We start from the raw sequence: 23,383 nt of genomic DNA, 5'->3' as shown, positions 1-23,383 counted from the left end.
CTATGAGCACAACCGTTTCTTCCCTTGTTGTTGGCTGTATTGCTCTGCAAAAATAGCCTCAAAATGAAGGAACCGGCAGTTCAAGCTATTAAGATCTAGCTCGAGCTATCACATAGAGCACAAAAAGGTGCACTTACATGTCTGGGGCAACCATGAAGCTTCCTCCGAAGTCAACCAGCGTGACCCTAAACATAAGCCAAATATTGCCATGGCTGACATTACAATACATGCAAAAATCAAAACATCAGACACAACATTTCTACTGCAAAAACACAAATGTTTCGTTTAATTTTAATTACACAGACAGCAATAAAAGTAGGAAAACAACGAAGTACCCACTGTTCAGGTTTGACTAAAGCTTCAATTTGGGCAAGTTCGCTACGTGACATAACACTGTAAGCGCTGACTGCCTATCAGCACTCTACTAGGATAGTCAGCGCTTGTAATGTCCTTGGCCTTGATTAGTGAGCACCTGATTATCTCTCGCCCCTAGTAAACACCTTTCCAGCCTTTCACCCAAAGCTAGTTCTAAAAAATCCCATACACTTGAATATCTACCAGATATGACATTCTTGCTTTGCTCAGCATCCCCTCCCGTACAAATCAATCTATAGAATAAAATTTGTACAAAAATAATTTGTACAAGCAGTGCTGAGACTAATGAGGCTTCGGCCATAGTGGCACAACCTCACTATGCGTACTCCCTAGCAAAAGCAGAGTTCTGTTGGTCTGCTGGCAGCAGTCCTGTATGTCTACTTTCGCTCTCTTTCACAAGGGAGTCGGGCATGGCAAAGCGCATGGGCTCTTGGTTAAGGCAACGTTCGCTGTGACCTCAATTTGAGAAGAGCGCACACTTGGCCTGTGGTGCTGCCTGGCTTTGTGCCAAGGAAAGAATAGCGCATTGGGGAGACAGGCATGGGAGCTATCCTGGAACAAGAATGCGGCCAGCTTTGTTACTTTCTCGTTCCAGCAAAGCTCCACTTACAAGCCCTGCAAAAATGTTCAGCTCTGTGTGTAGAGAACAAGTGAGGGTGCTTGTTCAACCACACAATCGAGTTGCTTCACAACTATGCAAACATTTCAAGGCATCCAAGCGAAGTGGAGCATTCCCTGCGGCTAATGTTACTGGTTGCAGCGTTCAGAAAACAGAACCTAACTCGTGCGGTTTTCACATTTCCAAGAGAAATTGTCGGGCACCAAGGATGTTAGCCAGCAGAGCCAGCCCGCACATGTGCACTTTTCTTGCATGGATGAGGCCAGAGCATCTTCAACCTCAACAAGAACACAACAGACTTAGCCCTATGAGTCGTATTTTTACTTCCATACCGCCTATTTTTATTTCAACTTTTAAAGGGGCACTGACACAAAATTTTGAAGGCGAGATAACGTCGGAGATAGATTGGTGGGAACACATATACATCATCTGCAAAATATCAGCGGCGAATACAGCCTAGAACATATTTAAAATCAATTTTGAAGTGTGCGAAACGCAACCGAGCAGCCAGCAGAGGACCACGCGCAATTGTAAATAAACAACATCCAAACACGTAACGAGTTTGTGTTTGCCGCTTCCGCAATACCGGCGTTTTACGCGGGCTCGCCCGGCTCGCCGCTCCAATCGGAGGGCCGGAGGGCGGAGCTTCTGCTCTCGAGAACGAACGACCCGATCGTTGGCGGCGGAGGCGCCGTTGGCGCCGTGATTTCGTCAGCTAATCGGGCAGCTGGCCGCGACCAAAGTTCTACAGCGATTCCAGGCACTCTGTTTCTATTACTGTATATTACCATTGGATGCGAAAACGCGCCGGAGGCACGAAAAGCCCACTGAGCTAGCCGCACGGTCGCTGTGCAGGCGGCGGCCACGGCCGCGAAGTGGCCCAGGCCGGCGCAGGTAGCTCGAGTGATAGCTTGTTACCGCTGCACGAAATTGTCCCCAAGTCCCGACCATAGTGGCTTAAATGAGAAAGGAGTTAATGATGCGATGGCGGGTTGCATTAAAAATTATCATCTGCACCGCTTACGAGAGCGGCACTCGAATATCCGCCGCAGTGCTGAGCCGAACACATCTGTAGGCGGACCTGTAGGCAGACCGGCCGGCTGCTCCCAGCGCGCGTCTTGCCACCCACCGCCTCGAGCGTCGCGCGTCGTTCTTTAGCCGCGGTAGCATTTGCACTCGCAGCGCCTGCGTCACATCCACGGTCGCTTTTTAATTAAGCGCCTCACGAGATCAGTACGTGGGGGCATTCGCAGAAACTGCCGTCCATGCGGATTCGACAGTACTACGGCGGCTCTGCTCTGTGATATCCCTCCTACGGCCACGTGGTCAGCTTTGTTCACACAAAATCCACAAAATCCATCGTTTCGCGGCACTCGCTGAAACCGAAATTGCGACTGGCCGCATTTAAAATCCCTCTAATTAAACAACCGTCGCACGCTGAAGCAAATGAGGTTTCTACAGGTTATAAGTAGGTCACTAGCTACTTATCGCAACGAAAAAAACAAGATGCTAAATTTTTGTGTCAGTGCCCCTTTAAAGTTTATTACCAAAGTACAGTGAAATGTGTTGTACAGTGTAGGTACACAAGAGGAGGTCCCAAGGTTGCAAACAGCTGGCGGCACCACAGGAATTTGAATTTGCAGTTAAATCCCCACATGTTTTACACCCCACTAGGATTGAATTCTTGAATTCAACTGTACAAGGTGCAACCCTTGGGGTTTAACTAATATTTGCAAAACTACTATGGGAACAATTACAAGAAGATGGTATAATCCATAAAATATTCATTATCTCTGAAAACTTGTCGCTGGCAAATATTCGGTCATTCATGTATACATGCAGAGCCTAACACCAAATCAAACGTATCGTATGCGGTACATCTATGTTCCTCTAAAAAGCATAGAGAGGAAGAAGCATATGACCACACAAGATCCTGCTCAATGGACCTTTTTCCAGCAGCGATCTGCACATGCACGGGCTGCTGGTCCGCCATTCTTGAACAAAGGGCGTCCCCTCAGCTTGCTGCTTAGGAAGCGGCTACGCTTCCTAGGGCTGCACGTTTTTATTTCCTCTTTTCGAACAGTTCGCAGCGAGTTTGTGTGTGCACACAAAAAAGGCTTTCAAAGGAAAGGGGCAAAGATGTTTGATTGATCGTAGGGTTTAACGCGCCGACGCAACGCAGGCGATGAGGCGCGCCGTAGTGGAGGGCTCCGGATTAATTTTGACCACCTGGGGATTTTTAACGTGCGCCGAAATCTCGTACACACGGGCGTTTTTGCTTTTCGGCTGGGCAACAAAGATGTTTGAGGCTCACCACGCTGCGAGCACTTGGCTACCAGTGAGGGAGCAACGAAAATTAAAAGAGAAGTGAAGAAAAAGGGGTGCGAGCGTGCGCCTGCTACTGGGTCATTCATGCCAAAGGCACGGGTTATGGGTGGGTGCAGGAGGAGAACGTTTCCTGCACGAGTTCCCCGAAAGCCAAACATTTTGGGGGGCGCGCCTTACTGCAAGTTTAGGTTCGCCATGGCAGCCGCTAGGAGGACCGGTACTGGAAAAAAGTCCATTCATAGGGGGTTTGTTACTTTTAGAGAGCATATGCTTTGTACATCACTGTGCACATTAATGAAGCAACAGTGTTTTCTAAACAGGTCCGACGCACAAGCAAAAAGAAAAAAAAATGTGCCCATTTGATTTTGTTGGAGACAACCTAATGAAGAATATGTGTAACAGTGTGTGGCATAATTAGAGCAAGTCTGTTCAACAAAGAGCAATTCCATGTAAAAAACAAAAATTTTTACCCTAAGGGATTCAGCAGGCATATAAATCAGGTAGTAGCATTGAACCCCTTTAGAAGAGACAAGTACCAGGGAGCAATTTCTGTCTTTTATATAAGGTCTCTTATAAGCAGACACCATGCTTTCAGTTACCGATCATCCCTCAGTTCAATGTAGGCAGCCTAAGACTCAAATGAGCACAAAAATGCTGCAGCATGTTGAAAAAGTTTCATTATAATTTATGCTTTGCTCCCCCAAGAAGAGGTGAAAGGGTGAAACTGAGGTCAACATACCGTATCTTTGTTCTCTGGCGATGGAGCCGAGCCCGGAATGCACCGCGAAACCCACGTGCGCAATCAACAATAATGTGTCTACAATGACTGCTCGTCTGCTTTCAGAAGTAACACTTTAAAATACAGCAGCAGATTAGAGCAGTTCAAGAAATTTCCACCTGCTTCGCTTGGCAGCAAGCAAACACGACTGCCCAGAATTTATAAAATAAGTCTAAATCTTTGTTTGCTTCATGACTGCACTTGCACTGTTTTTTACAACAGCTTTCAAAGCTTTCTCTTATTTCACCATATGCGGAAGAAGAATTGTAGATGTTGAGTCAGCAAGCCTGATGAATAGCCAGAGTGCACAGCTTCCCACGCTGTGTGCTCTGGGTATTCATCAGGCTTGCAGGAATCAACATCTGTGATGCTTCTTGACTGAGAGCTATACGATCGAGAGAGCCTACTGCACGCTCCAGGTATTCTTGGCTCGTGCAGAACCCCGTATGCGCGGTCGCGCTTGTATACTTGGCGGTAAGGTTTAATCACTCCTGTACATTGCATTTCCATTGGCAGGGCTTGTCGTCGTCCTTTCATATCTGACTGAATCCCTGTGAGTTATAATAAATAGCGACTGCAAGCGTCTGTCGTCCCCCTTTGTTTTCAGAACGGACGCAACTGCAGTTGGCGACTGGTGGCACCGCATGTAAAGTAAAATGTCTGTGACAAGCGCCATTGTTGACCGAAATTCAAACATAACTTGTCCTTTACAACCAACTACCTTCTACATCCGATGTCTGTTATAAAAGAGGCCAATTTAATGGGAAAGATAGGGTGGCCACCCATGTGTGTGATTAGTGTTTCTTATACCCAACTGTCTCTCATAGCCATGCCACTTACAACGAGGTTCATCTCTAGGCTTAAACCTACACACAATGGCCCAGCTGCACTGCTTGCGAAGCAATAGCAACTGCCAGGTTTGCAGTGAAAGTATGTTGCCAGTCAGTGAACAAAAAATGCTGCTGCAAACTGACATGCTCTCCATATATGCCAAAATATAACAGCAGCCCTCCTAAAGTTATTAAACTCCCATACCGAATTTCTAACCACATTTATCACAGCGAAAAACTGCAACAAGCAGTAACACTATGGACTGGAATTAGCTCTCCACGTTCGCAGTCAGCTACAAATTCTTGTGCACTCACTTGGCTTGGTAGCCACTTGTGGTGTCATAGATGTTGTCGACACGAGCCCGGCACCATTCACCATCCAATGGTTTTCTCACCAAAACCACCTAGACAAGGTAGCACATTCCACGAATTAAAAAGGGTAGCACTAAGGAATTACAGCTTTTGATGAACATGCAGCTGTGGAAGCATAGACAATTTGCATGCCCATCTGCAAGGACATGCAAACATGCACAGAGTCCAGAACGGAGGGCAATACGGATTACTTGGGGCTGCCTCGGGAACATGGGTCGAAACCTTGCACAGATGGGCCTTTCTGTTTTTCCCCCTCTATCAACCCTGTTTTAGATGAGTACGAAAGAGTATGTTGGTATTTCGCTGAACAAGACATAACAGTGCAAGAAGTTGCTTGTCCTGTGTCAGCGCTTGCCCAGAGTGTCGTTTCTACCGTTAGCACACATCAACTTTGCACGCTGTTCTGTCTTGTTTAGAGGACTACGACAGTAAATGCAAAAACTAATGCCGCATAGTTTTTATGCACGAAAAAAATACGCCCTATTTCTATTTGTTTCGCCAAACGCGATCACAAAACATATCCAAACACCCGTCCCCAAGGGAGCTAATACTGTAGATGCTCCTGTGTAATTTGGGTTAACTGTCAAAGTGGCAAACAAATGAAGCACTTTCCCTCCTGAAACTGAATCCTGAACTTCACACAGTTGACTCCTTTTTAGTGCAAAGATGCTCTACTGCTGTTTTTGTGAAGCTTAGAAAAGACTGAGCAGAAAAACTTACGGCATCTATTAAACTGCAGAGGATTTCCTTTGGCCTGTTAGATATAGGTCAGCCCCTTTCCAGTAAGTTACATTCTTTGACAGTTTTGTAAAAATCATTCCAAAGTTGACAGCTTTAAGCATTTACAGGCCATAACGCTGCCGACTAGGAATAGCTCCCACTATTCAGCAAAGAAAATCTTCAAGCCAAGTGGATTTGAAATAATGTGATATGCAACTCGAATGTGAACATCTTCGACAAAACTCAGTCTGGTCGGGTTAAACTTGAGGAAGAGGCAAATACACCAACTAAGGGTGTTTATTGAAAGCGATCCCAACGTTTCAGAGCCTACTCGACTCCTTTATCAGGGTGGCTGTGCAAGACACGAAGCAGCAGTTATTAACTATCATCTAGGATGCCAAAGCGATCTCTCAAGCCCTGCTGAAGTGTTGGCGAATCTGGTAGTTCCTAATAAAATCAGTACTCACAGAGCCAATCGCTGGGTTTGGGTTCACAGGAGCGAAGTCCCATTTTGCCACCATCTGCTTGATCTTGAGCTCCATGCTGAGAAACTCTCGTCCAGACTGGGAATATTGGCTGCCTGGGGCTTCCCTGATCATAAAGGAGGCTGGAGAGAGAACCTGCGCGTACCAAGGTACTTAGGCATTTAAAGATGCTATCTTCATAACCAATATGATTACAATTAGCAATGAAATCACTGGGCAACGAAAATAAACTACCAAAAAATAGCACAGCATGAACTCGCAATAATTATGTACATACAGGTCGGACCGCAGCATATGCAACACTGGTTGCAAAATAATTTATAATTTGATGCAAAGACAGATTCAAATCAGTGAAGCTACTCCTTAGCTACGAGGCGTCATAAGCGAAGGGCCTAGACCTTCTGGAGGGAGGGGTGTCCTTGAACCTGCACTGACTTTGCTGAGAAGGGCAACGCATTAGACACAGAGTCCGAGTGACAGCAAGTGGCTGACATAATAATGTGCATCAATATTTATACAAATGTGGACCGATTTATGCATCCAACACCTATTAGGGGGTTAAAGCCACCGCAACGTAGAGGGTTCAACAGCCTACATAAGCTTTACAGCGGACTGGAGAGCATTCAGGAAATAAAGAGGCTGGTCACTACCTTTTGAGAGCTTTTCAGGAAATAAACAATGTTTATGTTTTATCACGAGAACTTGTGGTGAAAGAATGCACAGAAGAGGCCAAGCAATCCTTTCAAGATAAAGCCCGTAAACACTTGGCCTAGTTTGCACTCCTTTTAGAGGGTCAGTTCTGAGCCCAACCAATACAATACTAAAGCATGGCTCAATTAAACTAACACTTTTGTATTCGACAGTGGAGTGGTAGCATGCGCCTTCAACACTAGATGTGCTGCTGCAGAGCTGTCACGCCCCTGGGGTCCACGCAAAACTGTCTCTATATCCTCAGCTTTTCAGAGTCATCCCATGAAAAAAAAATTGAAAAAATGATAAGCAATTGCGTTGCATACATAAAACATTTTCAATTCACAACGCCATTCGCTTAAAGGCCAGCTACACTGAATTTTTTTTCTTTGCTCAAATTTTATCCAAATCCGCATGGTGAAATCCTAAGCCCCTTAAAGCACACAGCACACTGGGTACCATCATTCAAAGTAGCTCCGAACAGATGACGTTAGCACCTGGTGGGGAGCCACCGGAACGAGTTCCGAGCGGCCTGTGATGGAGAAGAGGAACCTGCCCCATGGAGCGCGCGCTTCTCCGGCGACTTGCACGGCCGTCGACCGTCGGCTTCGCGAAGTGCGAAAGCTAAAAGAACTGTTCCTCTCCTAAGCGATAAAATACATTTTTTTCCCAATCGCGCAATAAAGTATACAGTTAAACCTGGTTATAACAAAGTTGACAAAGATTCACAATTTTTCGTAGTTGACAAAGATTCACAATTTTTCGTTACATGCAGGTTTTGAGTTAAGGCTCCCGTGATGAAGCAGAAATGAAACCAAAATAATTGACATCAGTGATGATGAACTCACCCTTCAAGGATTTATTTCGCAGTGAAAAACTGTGCGATTTCCGCCTGCTGCTCTCCCATGAGCTTAGTCACTACAGGGCACTTCGAAGAAGCAAGGTCACTTGCACCCGTATTCACAAATGTAACTTAAGTATCAATTGGGGTTTTGATGCTTTTCGGTGCTTTAACGCATTTCAAGAACCAAACACTAGCTGAAAGGTTGCCTTTTCGCAAACTTGATGCTCTTTTCCACGCTAAAATTGTTGAGAGGACGCTAGCAGGGTGGCGACTTCTTCGTTGTCGCCGGCAGAGATGGCATTTAAAAGCGCAAGTTTGTCTTGAAAATACAAAACTTCTCTTTCTGGCAGCAGAACTCATCACCAACGAACCGACACCACAGATAGCAGAGACGACTCGCGGCTAGACGCCGGCAGGCAGGCCTAGCATCTAACTGACACCGCATTGACACTGGAAACACACGGTAATTTCTGGTACCGGCGAAGTTTCCTAAATTAGTGGAAAAAAAAAAAAAAGCTTCATCAGCTTAGCGAATTCGTTACATCAAGGTTGACTGTCGCAACGCCTTCGTTACATAGAGGCCGCAAACACGTGGGTTTCAATGGGGCTGGCAATGGGGAATTGAAAACTTTCGTTAAATCCAGGAATTCGTTACACAGAGGTTCGTTACATCCAGGTTTAACTGTATTTACTTTCGTAGAGCGTTAGATTTAGTTCACCTGAAAGTAAAATGTTACCAACTGCACATGTCGCTGGTGAAAGGATGAAACAGCGGTGGTTAGGCAACTTTTATCGAGTTTTCGTGCATTATCTAGCTGTGGAAGTTGACATTCTGTTTTAGACAAATTTTACAATTCGATCCTCGACGTGCAGCGAGGTGAAAAATACTGGGCTGATATTCACAAAGCTGTTTGCACGTAATGATATAGTAAAAACAGTTTGAGATTGGTCTCTGCCCTTGCGAGGTTTGTCCCCCTCAAAAAAAAATAAATAAATAAAAGATGATAGCCGAGGCGCCGGTTAACCGAAGCTGGACCCGCTTTTTTTGCTTGCAATGGCAGTAATTGCTGCTCTGGCAGTTATTCTGATGCAAAAATAACTGTCAGATGGTCTACTTCATCTCGAATGACAGCAACAGGATGTCAGAATTGCGCCTAACACCATTAGCCTTGTCAAACGTTAGGGAAAGGTCTTCTGTGGAAATAATACGAAACACGACACTACCATGCGCGTTTGGAAGCTGCTGTGAGTGGCCGTTGGTACTGGCACACCCGCTTCCATTTTATCACGTACATCACGTCCGGCCGCCGGTAATGGCCGCCTTTTCTTCCCACTTCGGTCTTGAAAACACCAACCTTCACGAGCCATTTGCGTATGAGCCATTCATGTATTTTGCACTCAGCCTCAACCTGGGCGACTTTAAGGGCTTTCAGTTGGCCACGCTGAACATGGCCACTCTTCAGGTAATAGTGGGTTTCCAACCATTTCTTTGCCTTCAACTGCGCCCTAGTGACCAAGCCTGTTCCGTAAGCTTGTTTAATTTCTAATTTCAGTTTGGCTATACAAAAACACACACACACCAAAAAAACTCAATTCATTAACATTACGTTAATGAATTTAGTTTTACTTTGTCACCTGAAGTCAGCTGGTCGTTGTTCCCGCACTCGAGTTTAAACACATGCATACCTCCCAATCGTTCCCACCCAGACCCTTTGCATAATCACTCAGCTTCATTTTCAGCTGAGGTTGAGTATGGCAACGAATTAAATGCACCCGAACACTGTCGTCGGAGCACCTCACGGTCTCGTGCTCCACTAAAAAGAGCACAGCAGGCCTCGGTGGCCCGGCAACACAGGCGCTTCATAACTCCAGCCGCAGTCGTCCAAGGCAACATGAGAAATTAGGGAAATCAGCACACGGAGATGACACCAAGCTACCACGAAATGAACCACGTTATCTACGCTGCTGTCTGTATGCCTGCGTCCAACCATACAAATGGAGTTGGCACCACAGCACAGGTGCACCTCCAAGCGACCAGTGCTTACACCTCATACTTGGGGAGTCTTTCTTTCTCCCATTTACACTGGACTCCTTACAGTAAAAGCTGCCCTTGTAAGGAGTCCAGTGTAAATGGGGGAACAGTAAAGCTACCCTTGCAGCCAAGTACACGCACACCTACTACAATGAAACTGCGTACAAGATGAACAAAAACTTAATACCAGGGCCTGCATTACCAGTCATCAAGTAGTTGCAGATGGCGTGGGTATCTATAAACAAGAAAATGCCAAAACAGAATGACAAGGACGTTTGTCAGTCCTTCACCCCTCAACGCACCTACCCAGTACAGCTCATGGTTGCATCTTGTTCCTGAACTTGGCTGTGCACAAATGCACTGTGGCGAGAGCTGCGAAAGCTAGGTTAGGTTTATTCTCCCCATAAATCTGGGATGCCACAACAGCCCACCAGTAAAGCCAATTGCATTCATGTACAGAGTAAGAAGTCCGACTACCTACTACCATCGAGAAGCCCCTGTAATACCTTTTGTAGAAAGGAGGATGGCTTTTGTAAATCACTGGCTGGCTTTCGGCTTGCAACATACTGCCGTTCTGTCCCCTAGTCCTCACACTGAAGCATGAAATCGACAGCTCTTTGCTTCGGATTTTATGCTGAGCAGGTCTTGCCCCTTTCCTGGCAGCAAAGCACAGCACTGACAGAAAACAAATGACCATGGCAAACTGCATTTATTGTCAGAATCACATGCAATGTTGCTTCTTCACTTCCAAGCCTATAACTGTGCTGACACCACACTGTTATTGCGAAGTGTAAAATACAAACTGACGCTACAGTAACAGGAAAAGATTTGGTTGCTTCTTGTAGATATTTTATTGTCGCCTTCTGCAATACATTGTGGTCACTTGTCCCACCAGACACTGTCTACAAAAGGTAGAGATGGACAGTGTGCACGGTGTGCCCGCCATCCTTGGATGGCCTGTAGCTTGGTCCTGTTAACGTGCCGAGAATGTGGTCATCCTGGATACCCACTCCTTATGGCACACCTTGTTTGTGAGCAGCACAGCAAGATGACCAGTCGACGGGAAAATTTTTGTGCAAAGCCAGGCATACGTTACATTCAATACCAATTTATGCACGGAAGGCAAAACTGTTTGTCAATTTTGATAACAGGTGTGGGAGATCCAAAAACGGGGGGCTTTATTAAAGGACACATGGAACTGAATTCGCAACATTAAACTCAGATTTTGCGAGAACGTAACATGAGCATTTTTTTTCCTCATGTACGAATTAAGCACTTTACCTAGGTCTTAAAACTATCCAACACCGTTTTTACGCCCGAGTCCACAACCGGACTACACTTTCAAACATAGCAACTACAAAGTTGTTGCAGGCAGGCGAAGTTTCGGAACGAACCCGCAATCGGCAACGGTCTTAGTGTCGCATGATGACCGCCGCGAGAACCTAATTTACTTGATTTTACCTAACCGGCCAAACCGCTTCCGCTCACTGACTAGCCAGAGTCACTGTTAATTACTGATAGTGACGCTGGCTAGTCAGTGAGCGGAAGCGATTTGTCCGGTTAGGTAAAATCGAGAGACTGTTCTCGCGGCGTCTATTATGCGACACTAATTAGACCATTGCACCCGCAAACAACGACCTACCTAGTTGCAACAGCTTGACGTTTCATTGCAGTAAAAACAACAGAACTTTTCTTTTCAGACAAATAACAAGCGACACCTTATGCCGCTGGTCGCAGAAAGCCCCTCGCTTCACCTTCCAGTCGCAATACACACAACTGTCATAACAAGAGGGGACACGTGCTACCACACGCCAAGTCAGCAATACATTAAAAAAGTCCAATAAAGATCTGTTCCATCCGAAATAAGGTATAACAGATGGCAGGTCATTTTACGTGAATATCGCAACCACTACGAGCGGCCCTTTTCTCAGTGGAAGAGAAGAAGAAAAAAAAAAAGTTCACGCAGAAATATGGCGCCTGTTTTTGTTTCTTCCAGGCAACATGGCGCGCTTTCTCGCCGCGTTTGAAAAAAAAGCACGTCAGTTTGCAATTCCCACCGCACTTCGTAGGGGGAAAAAACGTGACAATGGTAATTTTATACGCAGGGGAAGAACAGGAATCACGGCACTGCACGAGCTTGCAAAGAACGACCGCTGTCTGCCCAGCGTTCGTTTGACAAGCGTTTCAACGCACGACGCTTACTATGCCTTGAAACGCCTGTTGAAGCGCGGAAACCATGCACGCAAATTAAACGGAACGATTTTCACCGATTCAGCTCGTACCATGTGATTGCCAAGAGTTTGAGATCAAATCAACGACTTTGTTCCTCGTTAATTCTGCCAAGCGTTCATTTGACAAATGTTCCGCAACGCCGGTCAAACGCACGCCCGTAGAACAGTTACGGTGCGACTGCCACTAAACGCACGCCGCAAAACAGTTACGGCACGACTGCCACTAACAATTTTTTTTTCTTCGACTGAAATTAGCTTTTATAGTCCACGTGGCTTACTTTAAAAGTTTTCAGGGCGTCTTACCTCGCAAACACAAACATCCACTTTTGGCCGCCATCCGTCCAAATCGCGGAAGGCTTCCATGATGTTTCATTAAACCATGCACCTGAAAAGAAACACCAGAATAATCGTATAAGTCGACAAAAAGGTATGCTCAATCAGTATTCACAGAATGTCGCTTACAACGCAGCGTCCATCAATGCCATGCCAAACGTACGCTTCGATTAAGGAAATTTTGCCAATTTTACAGGTATTTCAATACGAATACACACGCCTTCAAATTTTCAGGCGAAACAACGAATTAAGTATTGTTTCACGAAAAACTCAAGCTCCTTACCGATTAACTCACCCACGTGCGCAATGAAAATCTACCGCTCCATGAGCAGCGTGCTCGCGCAACAAACTTGTGTGTTTATACACCTTGTAAAGAAACTCACTCTCAAAGCTGCATAACTTGTGGCGCAACCTTCTTGTTGTAAAAAAAAAAGATGCAGATAACAAAAAGTTTCTACTACAACTTTTATATTTTTGTTTGATTTTTAATTGACGTGGAAAATGTTAAAATTACAGTAACTGGCGTCATACGATGATAAGGTGGAGTCAGGTTAAGTAAAAAACAAGCAGAGGCAAAGCAAAGCTGGCAAAGCCAAGCTGAGCTAAGCCAAAGCCCATTGCGCAGTTTTCAGCCATGGAGGAAAGAAAAGTTTAGGAGGGAGCGTCACGTGACAATCGTGAAGCCTAGTCATAAAAAATAAAAAGGAAAGACTGATGGGAGGTGTTCTATTCACGTGACAGGCAAGCGGTAGTTCTTTGCGCCTCATGTGGCATTCGCCGACGCTGCGTGCGTGCGTCTATCCGTTTGGTTGCCGGGCCGTCCGCGTATTCGAGTTTCGGCGACGAGTCGTTGCGCGCAGCTCTGCCTGCAACCCGAAACGCGCAGCGGCCTGATCGTGCGGGCAAAGTGGTCGGACGGGAGAGGCAGAAAACATCTTTGTTTACTGAGCTTTCGGACCCGTCGAAGTTCACGCCGCAGTCGGAGAGTTGTGGGCCGCCGCCGCGTGCAGAAGTGGAAATGATCTTTTCAACTTTGCCGCTCAGGCAAAGTTGAAAAGATCAACCATCTCAACCGTTTCTTTAACCATTTATTGGAAAGGCGCAGTCAGTCCACAATTCAGCAAGGTCCCTCCCAGGCGTAATCAAGCATTCGTTTTTTTTTGTTTTTTTTTTTTGTTTTTCATATACGTATCGCACCGATCGAGCGGTCCTCAGCGGACAAACAGCCGGAGTACTGCTTGCGACGCGAGGTGGTCACACCCAACATAAGGGTTCTGAACCCTTTGTTTTCCAGTGCACTGAAGTAGATAAAAACTACGTACCATCACGCCGGAGCACCGGAAAGGCGAACGTATGCAAAAGCGCGCGCGAAACCAAAGCTAGTCTCACCACCTCCCCGCCAACACGACACTCGTTACGCGCGATAACTCAGCAGAATGCCAAACGCAATCGTCACAGCACACCTGGCAAACACCGCGCAGCTGTAACAGGCCGCTCCATGCTTGTGAATGTTTACGGCGGCGCGTTCGAGCGATCGAACGTCAGAAGTGAAATTCGGCTTGCAGCTCGTGAGGGTGCTTCGTAAGAAGGTGATCGAAGTCTCGCCTTGCTTTGAACAGCGACAGCGGCAGTACTTCCACGATACGAAGCTTGGAGCGCAACGCTGGCGAACAATCTTGTACGGCGCCTTCGGCGACGGCGCTCGCCTCCATCTCCACCGGCAGCCAGCCGGAGCCACTAAATGCTACCGCGGGCCTGAGAGTAGTGCTTTTTCCATAATGCATTGCGCGGGAGGAGCCCGAGGAGAGGAGAATGCGGCGTCAGAGGAGGTTGGCTTGCCAAAGCTGTGCCGCCTGACGTCATGCTCCCTCCTAACATTTTCTTCCTCCATGTTTTCAGCGTTCTATTGGTTCTATCAGTTCTTCGAAAATAGATCTCAAAAGCGGAGTTCTTTAGAGATAACTCATAAAAATTTGGCTTCACCAGGCGCTCAGTAGAAAATGTCAAAAGACGTCGGAAAAACAAAGTTGTCGAGACATCTTCTTGACATGAAGGTAAACGCATTTACATGTACTAGCCAAGTGTCGCATGTGGCTTCATTTATACGCTTCAGAGAACGTAGTCTGTCAGAAGTTCGTTGTCTGACACCAGTGGAAGTGCAATTCTGTAAATATTGGAGTTACCTCATCTTGCTGTCAGGAACCAAACTTCCTACAAAAAACAGTAGTCTACCTAGCTCTACCTGCTGCTGTCTCAGCAGCTAAGGCGCTATTCTACCGCGCTCGAGGCCACGGGCTCGATTTCCTACATACATTGGCGGCCGTAGTTCTGATGTAGGTGGTAGAAAAAATATGCCGATGTGCCGATATAGTTGTGCACGCTAAAATCCGCAGGAGGCCTATATCTGCAGCCCTCCTCTCGGCGTTTAAAAGCTCTATTTTAGCTTTCTTTTTAGCTTACCTAGCTTTCTTGCCTCAGGTATGTCGGTTGCTTTTGCGTGCACAGCAACTGCACGGAAATATATCCGTAATATTAAATAAACGCCCTGGGCTACAAAATTTCAGGCTGCAGATTTACCAGACGCATGAACCCATCAATGAAAAGGAGTGCGTAGCCATCGTTTCCGTGGAACCTAGTCACGGCGTTGTGCAATCCTACCTGAAAGGCTATACGCACGACTTCTTTAGTTTCTGAAATATGAACTGTGTTTTTATGCATTTTGTGTCTACAGTGACCTAAAAGGTACTACCCCACACTAGTCCCTCAAAATACTGTGTATAGGTAAAATAAAGCCTTGAGAGAGTGAGGTCTTGAACGGCAGAGCTGTGCTGTGTGCTGACAGCCACCTGAATATTACAATCTCACACCATCTAAGAAAAATAATGGGTAGAAATATAATACATTAAGTGGTTACATTTAAAAAAGCTAACCTGTGCCAAAACAAGACACAAAACCATCGAATGGGCATCAAAACCTATAACCTCTGAGCAGAGGTTGGAGGTTGTACCTTGATGCCATAAAGGAACGCAGACACTTCGTAACTGATGCCGAAGAATATGTGCGGTCATGTGTGTAGCCATTGCCAGCAGGGTACATGGTGTCGTGTGTATTGCATTAGTCCTTGTAAAATAGCTAGTGGCTGGGCCGGCTGGGCTTGCAAAGATTAATGATCGTAGCCATGCTGTCTTAAGCATGCTCTTATTTTGCATTCCGAACACTTTTTAGCCCATTCAAGAGCATACAAGTTGTATTTTCAGCCTTATATGCTTAATGACTACCCGTACAAATTTTTTGAAGGCACTCTAGACACAAGCACATCGGCATAGTAATTTTAAAGATACTTTGGTGTGCTTATGTGCTGAAATGTCTTGCAGGCACGAAATATCACTTTTTTTTAACAGGGCATGCTTTTCGCCAAAAAGGAATGTAGGAAATATATAAAAATCCACACTAAGAAAACCAAGAGAACAGGACAACAGAACTAATGGGATGAGTGCTTGTACTTCTCTTGCCCTGTCTTAGTGCTGAGCTAGTACTTCACTGTACCAACTTTCCCAACTGTTGGTACTGCTATGGTAGGTAAAAGAACACGGGAGGCATTGTTTATCTGAATTCAATATGCATGATTGCAACGAGACCTGATGGCTGGCTAGATTGTTCACCATCTTCGAAAACGTCGTAATGCTCTCCCGTTTGCGTACCTGCTGAAATTCTTTGAGAGTACATAATACATACTGAGCATGCGGAAACTGTTTGCGTCCATACTGTATCTGGTTGGTTTTAGAAGTATATGGTATGTGCGTTAACCAAAACAAATAGTAAATGCACCTGACTTGTTTTGGTAGATGACACGGGCACAATTTCAGTTTGGTAGTCAAGCATTTGCAATAACAAACATAAAAGCTCAATGTGGGGCTAGAATGTGGCATTGGGTATGCTGAGCAACATTTCAGCTGCTTTGATTGGAGTGCTTTATAATAGGCCTTAACACATCCGGCAGATGCGACTTGATGAGACCACCAGCATCCACGCTAAACAATTTCAGCTGTGCATGGCTGATACAACACTTGGTCGCACAATAGGTTAATCCTGTCGCATGTGCCAAAGCTGTGTTTCCAAACTGGCACAGATGTTTTGCTTGAGACCTGACCTGTAACTGATGTCAGGGGCTGGTCTGTCACAAGTCAGGAATGACACTCGACCTGTGCCAAGGGGATTCTGACTTGACTCAAACGTGAACCGTGGGGGTTCAGCTTGCTTGGGCAGCATGCTTAGCAGCCATCTTCAATTTTTGTTTTGTCATTGAAGGCAATAGTGATTGAAGCTATGTAAAGTAGTTGTCAACATGTGTTTGCACTGGGCAAATAATTTTTTGGAGGAAAAAAGCAGCAGCTTTGATTCTGTTAATTTGAGTAGCTTTTCGCCATTGAAGGGGCAGCCCCTTGCTTCATCATAGATGGCCCACAAGTTTGAGTATGAGGTTATAAGTGTGGCTTTGCAGTATCTTTGTAAAACATGTGCCAAATGTCAAGAAAACTGACTGCATGCATTCTATTGGGCATTTGACGTATCTTTAAGAAGCTAGCATGCTTGTTACTGGCTTATATTCAAGACTGTTTTTTGGGCACGTGCATATCTGCGAAAAGAGTCACTTCTGCTGATAACAACTGGGAGGTATGTTTGTTTTTTCTAGTTCATGAAAAAAAGCAAGGAAAAAGAGCAGAAAGACCAAGAGGAAGAGGAGCACCGTTGCCTGTATGGTGGCGACACAATTGACACCATCAAAAAAGAAGGGTACGTCATGACTTGCTTAAAGGCACGTCTTGATGCATCAGAAAGTGCTCGGGCTTGCGATACTAGAACTTGCAAGCAAGCTTCTTTAGCCAGGCATTTCAGAATTTGGCTAAAATATGTAATTGAAAACTGTTCTTAGTGCTGCAGCATCTTTCATAAAAGAGTGACTCAGTAAAGAAATAACACAGCCAGAGACACATGCCCACAATAATACCTTGCTATAACAGTCTGCAGCATCACAAAGATATTTGTGCATTAGTCATCCCTATAAGGCAGAGGGACCTGAAACACCATCACAGTGAGGGCGGTGCTATAGAACTTGCTTATAATGAACTGCAAACTGCAGCACAATTAGTTTGGTATATTGTGTAGTTCAATACAAATAAACCCGCATAAAGCAAGTTTTTGTTGCAGATTCTCTGCATGGGGTATTGTTTCGGATTTCAAGTCCATTAAGGGCACTGACACAAAAATTATGCATCTTGGTTTTTTTGTTGCGATAAGTAGCTTATCACCAACTTATCACGTGTGAAAACCTCATTTGCTTCAGCGTGCGACGGTTATTTAACCCTTTGAGGGTCGAATTTTTTCGTCAAATGCGACCCCCCAGGGTCGATTTTTTTATTGCTGATTTAAATTCTTCGGATGAATCTATTTCAAGAAAAAATTATCGTAATTTTTTTAGGGTGGCCATAAAGTGACAAAAAAATCATTTGTGTTGTTACATACATGTGGTTTATTCACGAGTAACACAAGAAAAATTCTAAATAAAAACGAGAGAGTAACAAGCCGCCACCTTTTGTGTGAATCGAAATCAGATAGACATCAGTTTCGCGGGCGCAAAAAGCAGAAAGTACCCGGAGGACGATACCAAAACCAGCCGCTGTGCCCGCGCGTGCGGCCAGATGTGTGAGCAATAGACGGCGCACTGCGCCTAAAAAACACAAAAAAAGGAGAAAAGAGCCTCATCAGTTTCGCAGGCGCCCGGTGGGCGTAAGGGGCCTTAGGTGGGCGATACCCAGCGCACCCCCTCGTTACTGGATGCGCAAGCGATAGCCGGCACGCCGCTGAAGTAAATCATAGAAAAGTAAAAAGAAGAGCCATCGGCGGAAGAAAATAATTTGACGTATTTTCGCAGTGTGGCAGCACATGCCAAGCAAGAGAAGTTGGCAAAAAGGCGCGCTTTTTAAGCATACAAGCGATGACGTACATGTACGTTATTGACCATTTTGAAGGTGTTTGCAGAAGACGTACATGTACATCTGTGACCCTGAAAGGGTTAATTAGAGGCGTTTTCAATGCGGCCAGTCGCAGTTTCGGTTTTAGCGGGTGCTGCGAAACGCGAGATTTTGTGTAAACAAAGCTGACCACATGACGGTTGGATGGATATCACAGAGCAGAGCTGCCGTAGTGCCGTCGAATCCGCGTTGCCGGCATTTCCTGCGAATGCTCCCACATACTGATCTCGTGAGCCGCTTAATTAAACAGCGACCATAGACGTGATGCAGGCTCTGCGAGTGCAAATTGCTGCTGCGGCTAGAGAACGACGCGCGACGCTCGAGACAGTGGGTTGGAAGAGGCGCGCTCTGACCTGCCGGCCGTTCTGCCTACAGGTCCGCCTATAGGCTATGAGAAATGGGACTGCCAGTTGCACCTCTGAAATTGTAGATGCTTCAGATTATGAAGTTGGAAAATGTGATCAGCTGCAGCTTTCATAAACATCAGTGATGCACAGCACAACAGTGCCCAGAGGATGAAGCATAGCACCTTTACTTTATGTCGTTGCTGCCACAAGGGTTCAGTTTTGATCTGACGGCGTGCATGGAGTTTTTTGTTTTTGTTTTAGTCCATTAAAAGAGAAGCATGTTGAGGCACGTCCTGCCATAAACTCACAAAAAGAAAGGCATTAGCTGGGATTCGTTGTACATGCCGCCATGCTATCAGCAGGCGAAAAGGAGAGTGCAGACATTAACTCGAGGACATGTGTTCGAGCTTGCCCTTAAAGGCCATTTTTCAGAGGAAGGCAAAAAAGAAAAAAAAAACTGCCTGTGTCGAGATTTTGGTGCATGTTAAAGTCGTCTAAATTAGTCCGTAGCCCTCCACTATGACATACCTCATAGCACAGGGGTAGCTTTGGTGCATTAACCCACCCATTACTTCATTCCTTTCTGAAGTGTGAAGGTTTTCTTAGCCTGTCGGAAATGAAGGCGATCAAAAGGCCTCCTTCCCCTTGGAGAAATGAGGCGGGAGGGTGGTGCTGCTGGCTTTAAGTTTGCTGATGGTGCATTGCAGGAAGCGGGAGGGCTTTGGCCGTAATTATAGACGCCTAGAGTTGCAAATATATCCGATGTGTGGTTCTTGATGCATCATGCATGTATTTCTGCGACCCATATATGATGTGGGTCTCTGTATCCAAGTTCATTTTATTCAGGTTTGACTGCTGAACACCACATTAGCTCCTAAACGGCATATTGCTATAGAGCATCCCTTGCTAATTGTTTGTTACCAGTGCCTGGCTGCAGGCAGTTGTATCACCCTGTGCTGAAAGCAAAGCACCCGATTGTTCCCATTGGCATTAGGCCACACCCGGCTATCTTGTTTGGTAGGGGAAGAGTGTAACCTGTCGTCACTCATCTAGACTATCCTGGTTTGATCGAAAATGTTCTTGGTCTTGTTGAATGGGTCCGGACTTTTTCTAATTTGGTGGCGCTAGTGTTTTTACACTTATCTCGCTATTCTTATGCCCCTAGGTCTCGTTACATTATTAATGAAAGCTATGCATCATGCCTGGGACTCCTTCCTCCAAGAATGTCCTTTATGGGGCGCAATCCAGAAATCGAGGTAGGAGTTATGGAAATCTTTGTTTTTGTTTCTTCTTATGTGTGCTTACATGGCCTGAATATTGCATTTAGTTTTGTTTCCTTTGTATTGCTTTAGCGGTTGATGCAGCAAAACAATGGGAAGGAGACGACTTCCTGCAAAATGCCAGGCATCCAAGATGAAGAAATGGCGGAAAGGTACAAAAGCTGTTTGTATTTTTAGTAACCTTGTTCGTGTTAGGCGCATCAAACCTTGAGTTCACAGCATGGTAGCAATGTATAGGTAGATGAATATATTATTTTCAGTGTTCACCCCTTTCTTGGCCTGATTTTCTTTCCTTCTGGAAGCTTTTCTTATTTATTTTAAACTACTTTGCGTACAATTTATTCTTATCAACTAAAGCATAGCTTGTCAGATTGTCTTTTAAAAATTCATTGAGTCAGAATTTTTTTTTTTTTTTTCAATTTAAATATTAGTCTAACAAACACCTAAAATATCTGTCAAAAGGAAACTTTTCGGAATAAATTAAAGTGAGGAATTTAAAGATGTGGAGCATACTACAGCTGCTGCTTTCTCTTGAGTCAATCAGCAGTTTTATTTCCATGCTTTACGAATAAGCAGTTCTTCACCACTAAATCATTGTTATGTTTGACTGGGGCAGTGACAGCCTGCTCCTGCCACTATCACAATCAAACATCCTCAGAGTCGAGAAATCCTCATTACTGCTGCCATAATAGTAACATTTTTAAACAATACAACTATGATAAAGTGACCAGAAGTCAGAAGTGAGTCCGAAAATGTCCTACTTTTGTTGACCTTGTCCCAACGTCATGTGCAGTCCGAAGGTGCCTAACAGCAAAAAAGCAGGTGCCCACCGAGGCTCAGAGCAGCAGCTTGCAATAGTCACCAGCCTATCTTTGGCAGCTGATCTTTGTCACTAACGGGGCTGCTGTGCAGCATCCAGCCCCCTCCAGGGCATGCTCATGGCCTCTCCGACCAACCCGATGGCTGTCGTAAGCTGCCACTGGGTGCATAGGCTGGTGCCCAGTTCTTTGCTGTTGGTAACACATTTGGGGACTGTTCATTAGTTGCAAGACACCAATGTCCCTTTGTTAAGGCTTCCAAACCACATAAACCCTGAATTGTCAATGATTAGGTGCTTCTGGACAATGTAGAGTTATTTGCTAGCACCACTGCTTCGTATTACCATCAACAAACTGTTTTGTTCTGGTAACCCTTCCTGTATAACAATGGAGGTCTTGGCTTTTTTTTTTTTTTTTTTGTAATTTAGAGGCTGCGTATTAAGATGTCAGTGGGAACCGTGTGCTTGTGCACTAATTTGTTGCATTAATTTCATCACAGGTACTCCACCCTAGTTGGTACCGTGGCTAAGAAGTTTGAAAAGCGAAAACAGCACACCTTCTCTTCTCCTGAGCCATCTCGCAAAAGGAACAGGCCAAAGCAGTTTCAAAAACCGTCAGACGATTGAGCAGACGAGAACGTGCCTGCGAAAAACCATTGTTGCATCTAAGTTGTGGCATTGGACGAAGGCATCAGCTGTTTTGGTGCTTCATTACACATGGACAGTATGACATCTCACATTGTCATTTGTTGATTAAACAGTGTTCCAGCGGGGATCCCTTGACTAGTGGTGTGGTGGAGCTGTTGTCAGTTGGCAAGTCCTGCTGCATGCTGCTACAGAAGCCTGTATGTTTGAACAGAGATCACCGAGTTTCTTCAGCTAGAAATTTTCACTAGAATTTGGTGTCGATTCAAGGACTTCTTGTGAACAGGAGTTCCAGTGACTACACAGAAGCCAGACTGCTGTTTTGGGGCATTCTGTGACCAAGGCTTAACTAGGACTGGAAACCAAAAACACTTTGGTATGCATGAGAACTTAAAAGTGAAAGCTAGCTAAGCATAAAAAGTTATATTTAAGGAAGTGATCCACTGTTTGGCTGCTGCATCCACTAACTACTAGCACATCAAAGGTATCTCATTTTTGCGCTTTTAAACATTAAATTACAAGGGACCAGGATGGCTTCAACTGAAATCTGTTCCCAGCATGGTCGTCACTTGCTAGACAACTGGTGAGTGTATCAAAGCGGCTAAAAATGAAACATCAGCACGAAGCAAAGAAAGAATAACGCGCTGCACTAGCAGCTGACATCCTGCCAACCATGCACCAACTGGCCCAGCAAGCTGCACTTCTGTGGGGAGTGAAATGTTGCTTACCCTCCCCCACTGCAGAGACTTTGTTTGCAGGGCAAACAAAGGGGACCTAAGCAAGAACAGTACATACGCGCATGGATGGTATGCTGATGTTCTGATTCTCAGTATTAAATTTTCAGGCTAAGCAACCTTTAATGCATGAGGCATAAAAAGAGTGTAAAAGCAAGCTTATTTTAGTATTTAGCAATGCATTTTTAAAGCTTTTATGCTTGCATTTTGTAAGCAGTATTGCTCGTGTGTAGACAAAGTACAGAGCTGCCTCAATTGCAACGAGCAAATGATGGTGCAGAAAGCAGCAGCCTCAGTGCATTACATTTAGAGTGTATGTTGGGCTGTACCATCCGAATGATCAGTAGCTGATCATATGTTTTTGTTAGTTGCTTTTACACGTGCATATCTTGTCCCTTCTGCATGGCTTATTGTGCAGCTCAAGCTCAAATGAGCATAATGATTGCGTCTGGTATCATTGTGCCACATAGTTTTGCTAAGCAACTCTTGATCTTGATCACACAGCATGATTGCACTTGTAAGCGTGTGTCGAAATTTTGAAAATTGAGACATGCTTTTGTGAAAATCTCAAAAATGTTAAAATTGCATTTTCAGTTGCTGCCCACTATAAGTGATGCTATCACATGACATATACATTCGAGAAAGTAATGCAATTACTTTTAAATTTCTTTTGAATTTTTGTGTAACAAAGAAGTTCACTTTGGTCAAAGTTCTGCAAGAGTTCCAGGTCTCTTCATTGCTGTGTAAAAGTACTAACTACATTTACAGTGGGCTGTTTGACCATGCTGCACTGTGCTGTAGTGGTGGGGGCAAGTTGCTGACAGTTGTGCTGGTTGAAAACCGTCAGCCTTGAGTGCAACAAAACTGCTGACTGCTCCTGATCCAGGGGCG

General features: G+C 45.1%; 2 protein-coding genes across 4 annotated transcripts in view; one reads left to right on the top strand and one right to left on the bottom strand.

The window, feature by feature from the left end:
* LOC144155165 (uncharacterized) overlaps positions 1–13,016 on the bottom strand; it is a 116,479-nt gene extending 103,463 nt beyond the window's left edge. The window contains exons 1-5 of one of the 3 annotated variants that reach the window (XM_077686445.1): positions 12,921–13,016; positions 12,608–12,689; positions 6,490–6,642; positions 5,246–5,334; positions 138–185 (exon numbers count right to left, since the gene is read on the bottom strand). In XM_077686445.1, coding sequence (XP_077542571.1) covers positions 138–185; positions 5,246–5,334; positions 6,490–6,642; positions 12,608–12,667 — 350 coding nt within the window. In that variant the 5' untranslated portion in view covers positions 12,668–12,689; positions 12,921–13,016. Of the gene's footprint in view, positions 1–137; positions 186–5,245; positions 5,335–6,489; positions 6,643–12,607; positions 12,690–12,766; positions 12,894–12,920 lie in introns of those variants that run through there. The other 2 variants (XM_077686446.1, XM_077686447.1) reach the window with 2 other exon arrangements.
* A 1,495-nt stretch (positions 13,017–14,511) lies between these two features.
* Mpp6 (M-phase phosphoprotein 6) lies at positions 14,512–21,896 on the top strand. The gene is made up of 5 exons (XM_077686444.1): positions 14,512–14,691; positions 17,331–17,431; positions 20,182–20,272; positions 20,369–20,448; positions 21,614–21,896. The coding sequence occupies exons 1-5, from the start codon at positions 14,638–14,640 to the stop codon at positions 21,738–21,740; spliced, it is 453 nt and encodes a 150-aa protein (XP_077542570.1). The 5' UTR covers positions 14,512–14,637; the 3' UTR covers positions 21,741–21,896.
* The last annotated feature ends 1,487 nt before the right edge of the window (positions 21,897–23,383 follow it).

Source organism: Haemaphysalis longicornis, unplaced genomic scaffold (assembly GCF_048455015.1).
Source record: "Haemaphysalis longicornis isolate Haplotype H1 unplaced genomic scaffold, Haemaphysalis longicornis Haplotype H1 scaffold_1, whole genome shotgun sequence".
In the NCBI taxonomy this organism is placed as follows: Eukaryota; Metazoa; Arthropoda; class Arachnida; order Ixodida; family Ixodidae; genus Haemaphysalis; species Haemaphysalis longicornis.
The sequence above is the reverse complement of the archived record's forward strand: the minus strand, read 5'-3'. Positions and strand labels throughout refer to the sequence as shown.

Bases quoted from the DNA above. Each gene is read 5' to 3' on its own strand.
- Mpp6 (XM_077686444.1), top strand. From the start codon at position 14,638: ATGTCAAAAGACGTCGGAAAAACAAAGTTGTCGAGACATCTTCTTGAC. The intron at 14,692-17,330 runs GTAAACGCATTT...TGTTTTTTCTAG, and splicing joins GACATCTTCTTGACATGAAG to TTCATGAAAAAAAGCAAGGA. The intron at 20,449-21,613 runs GTACAAAAGCTG...ATTTCATCACAG, and splicing joins GATGAAGAAATGGCGGAAAG to GTACTCCACCCTAGTTGGTA.